General features: G+C 32.4%; 1 protein-coding gene across 1 annotated transcript; it reads left to right on the top strand.

The window, feature by feature from the left end:
- The first annotated feature begins 1,042 nt into the window (after positions 1-1,042).
- LOC111920858 (F-box protein At1g52495) lies at positions 1,043-2,116 on the top strand. Its single transcript, XM_023916438.1, has one exon. The coding sequence runs from the start codon at positions 1,043-1,045 to the stop codon at positions 2,114-2,116; it is 1,074 nt and encodes a 357-aa protein (XP_023772206.1).
- The last annotated feature ends 1,671 nt before the right edge of the window (positions 2,117-3,787 follow it).

Genomic DNA, 3,787 nt, shown 5'->3' with positions numbered 1-3,787 from the left:
CTGATGTTAAGCATGTTACTTTGTTCCAAGTGTTTCGTCTAAGTATCGCGAGTTCTAGAAGATATAGTTTCAATGGATACAAACAATTTCACTTTCTATTGTTCATATCTATTAATTATTTAATAACTAAAATATATACAAAATTAATAGGTAGGAATCAGTGCTTTGGGCCTCGTAGATATGCAAATGTCGAGCTGGGCCCACAATTAAACCTATTAAAATCTATTGATCAGCTGACAACCATTCCCTCGATCTTCCTCCGTTTTCCTGCTAAAGCCTTCTTCTTCTTCAATCTTCGTCGTGATCAAGTCTAGGGTTTATATTCTCCGGTAAGTGATCAAGTCTAGGGTTTATATAATCTGTGATTTTCTTAATCTTATATCTTGACCCTGTAAAGAAGAATACGAATGAAGGCTTGCAGTTAGGCCTACTAATATTTTAAATTCCAAAATAGTACAAAGCATATAAAAAGATTGGTAAGTTTATCGATCATGCATACACCAACTAAAATTGAATTTTATCATGAAGTTGATGTTAGAAATTAACCTAGATTGTTAGTTAGTGTCTCTTAAATGTTAGTTATGTTAATGTTTATATAAATTATTGCTAGGATTAAATTACTGGTTAGAAGTTAACAGTTGTGTGCCGTTTGGCAAGTAAACGTGTGGTTGACAGATCAATTATAAAAGGGATATATTGTCGTATTGTACAAAAAGTCCACTGTATTCATTCTTCATATAGATTTGCAGAGAAAACTTCCTTTATGCCTTCTTTAATCTTTATTTGATTCCAACAGTTGATAATAAAGCTAGATCAATGTCAGTTTGCACAATTCATATGTACCTGATGATTGAATGCTTGATATTTTTTTGGTCTTTTATGTTAATATTTATTTCTATTGTACTTACAGCTCTACTCAAATTAAATACATGAAATGGAAAAACAAATCAACTAGTTTCTAGGTATAGTTTTTAAATGGTTTATGCTAAAAAGTAATTACTTTTATCTTTTTCATATTCTTGGAAAAACACAGGAGCACACAATGTCTAGTTATCTATGTGAAGAGTTGATTGTCGAAATCTTCACAAGATTACCATCGAAATCTCTCCTCCGATTTCGATCACTTTCCCAGTCGTTCTATTCTATTATTTGTAGCACCGATTTCATCCGAATGCACACTTTTCGATCCCCACAAAAACTCCTCTTGAAACACCGAAATCATTACAAAAATGAAGACATCGAAAACTTTTATACACTACATTCAGAAGACCAACTGGCATCGTGTACGAGTGGTAGATACATTAGTATAACACCCAACCACTTTCCTTACAACAGATATTCCTATATTGTTGGTTCATGTAATGGAATTCTCTGTCTGTGTGATTATTTAAAAGAAAACCACGTTAGTTTATGGAATCCTTCAATTAGGCGCAACCTAAACTTGGCTGATTGTCCTCTGAGAGGCTCTCGAATCGGGTTTGGTTTTGACCCAATCACTGATGATTACAAGATTGTGAGTATACCCAGATACGGAGGTCATGCTCTTGGAATTGCACAAAGCTCATTTGTTTACGCCATGAAGAGAAGTGCTAATTGGCGGAAGATTGCTTTCCATGCTTCTTCATCTGCCTATAAAGTTTTACCATCGGCGTGTTTTGTGAATGGAGCATTGCATTGGGTGGTTGTAGAACGTGACTCAAATAACGTAAAGCGATTTTACATACTAACATTCGATTTGAGCACTGATGTTTTTGGCAGGATATCATTGCCAGAACCAAGTTGGGAAAAAAGGCGAGTAACAACCATCCAAGGTTCGCTAGCTGTGATTTCTACGAAAGGTGATAAAAGTTGGATTTGGATTAGGCGAGATGCTTCTTGGTCTGTGGTTTATAAATTGAAAAAAAATAAAGTTGGGAATGTAATGGAAGTTTTGCAACTGAACAACAATTGTGATTTGTTGCTACGTACTTACTCTGCGAGACTTCGTGTTTATAATCCCAAGACAGGGGCGGGATCAAGACTAGTTGACTTTAAACCTGCTTCTTACGTAGATGACATAGTTTTGTTTGTTGAAAGATTTCAGTTGCTAGACAGGGGGATTCCTGATTTAAGTTGATGACTTTTACATGTGTAGTATTGGATTTATATTTCCCATTTACATGAACTATAGTGGAGAACATCAGGGGGTGTTTGGATTGGTGTGAGTCTTAAGCTATTTAATAACTTGTTTTGAGTGTTTTATTTTGATTACTTAGGCTCAAAATTAGAGGATTCGGAGTAAGATGATCAATAAAAAATATCTACCTATCCGAAACTTTCATCAACTGATTTTTGGCAATAATCATTTTGGAAATGCACATTCCTACATCCATATATGTATTTATTCTTGTCGCAAAATTTTAAGCAATGAACTTATTGTTAAGTTCATGCTCTTTGTACCTCACTCTCTCAACTTCGATGGAACAGGTTTTGGCACTACCTTTTATTGGGATGGATAGATGGGCTTAGATATTTGGAGTTGTTAGAAATAGTAGTTATTGCGGTTTGGTTCATACTATTTTTTTTAATCTCATGTATCTGCAAAGGGGGGATGATGGCTCTCTATTGACTTGCATTGCTTCGTTGAACCAACTATTGCATTTAACACTCTAAAATCCTAAGCCAATGTTGATTCAAATTCATTATATCTTGATCTTACCTAAGTTGAGTAAATAAATTTGTGTGTATTTTTATAGAGTAGAAAATAAGAGAGTAATTCGAAGCATGTTAAAATCATAGAGTTATGATTTAAAATGAGTGTATGCAACTGATTCAAAACTGGTGAGAGTTAATAGACGAATCCTTTTGAATATACTAAAATCAAATATAGGTAATGAAATAACAAATGCCAGTATCTATGATGTAAGTATGTTACTTTGTGACAGTCGAAGCTTGTTAATACTTCTGGGATATCATAGTGAATGCAACTTTTTATATTTTTTTTAGTAAATCGTTAACTCTAATTTATTTTCTATCCATTGGTAATTAGTAAACTACTTTCGGTACATGTTTATTTATTTATCTTCAATACACGAGACATTAAATATTTGATTAATAATCAAAAAAGTTTGAATGAACTTTAATTTAAATCAAAAAGAATACCAATAACATTACTATTACAAAAAATCAGAATTTCTTAAAATAAAATCAACAAAATTGGGATTAGTGGGTATGTTATTTGGTCATTTGTGAATAATAATTATATTTGTATTATATTTATGGAACTAAACATTGATTTATAACATTTATTATATAGTTGGACATTTGTTATTTACATATTTAAAAAGAATGATAAAATGGTCATTACCCACAATGCAATAGTTCGATTCATTGCTCAATAAAAAAGGAACTAGCTTCATGTATACATCACTTTATCGTGACCCTTCATCCAACCACTTGAAACAAACCACTCATTTTGGTTAAGTCTCATCTACAGAAGAAGAAGCCTTCTTGATCACCCCTCGTTAGAAACATGTGATTAACCAATTTAAATAGATTAGAAAAAATCTAATCAACAAGTTGTCTCACTTCCCAAATCTAATTTTCCAGTTTTTTGATTTCATCATCCTATTAATATTGAATATTATCATCTCCACGGAAAAATACATAATTATACAATGTCGGGACTATCTATCTAATGATTTGATTGTTTAAATCATCACCAAACTACTGTCAAATCCTTCATATCGTTTATGAAATGATTAATCTGGTTTTAAATTTATAACAAATTTCATTAGAACTGGGGACT

This window comes from Lactuca sativa, chromosome 5 (assembly GCF_002870075.4).
Source record: "Lactuca sativa cultivar Salinas chromosome 5, Lsat_Salinas_v11, whole genome shotgun sequence".
NCBI lineage: Eukaryota > Viridiplantae > Streptophyta > Magnoliopsida > Asterales > Asteraceae > Lactuca > Lactuca sativa.
This window is presented reverse-complemented; position numbering and strand designations above follow the sequence as displayed.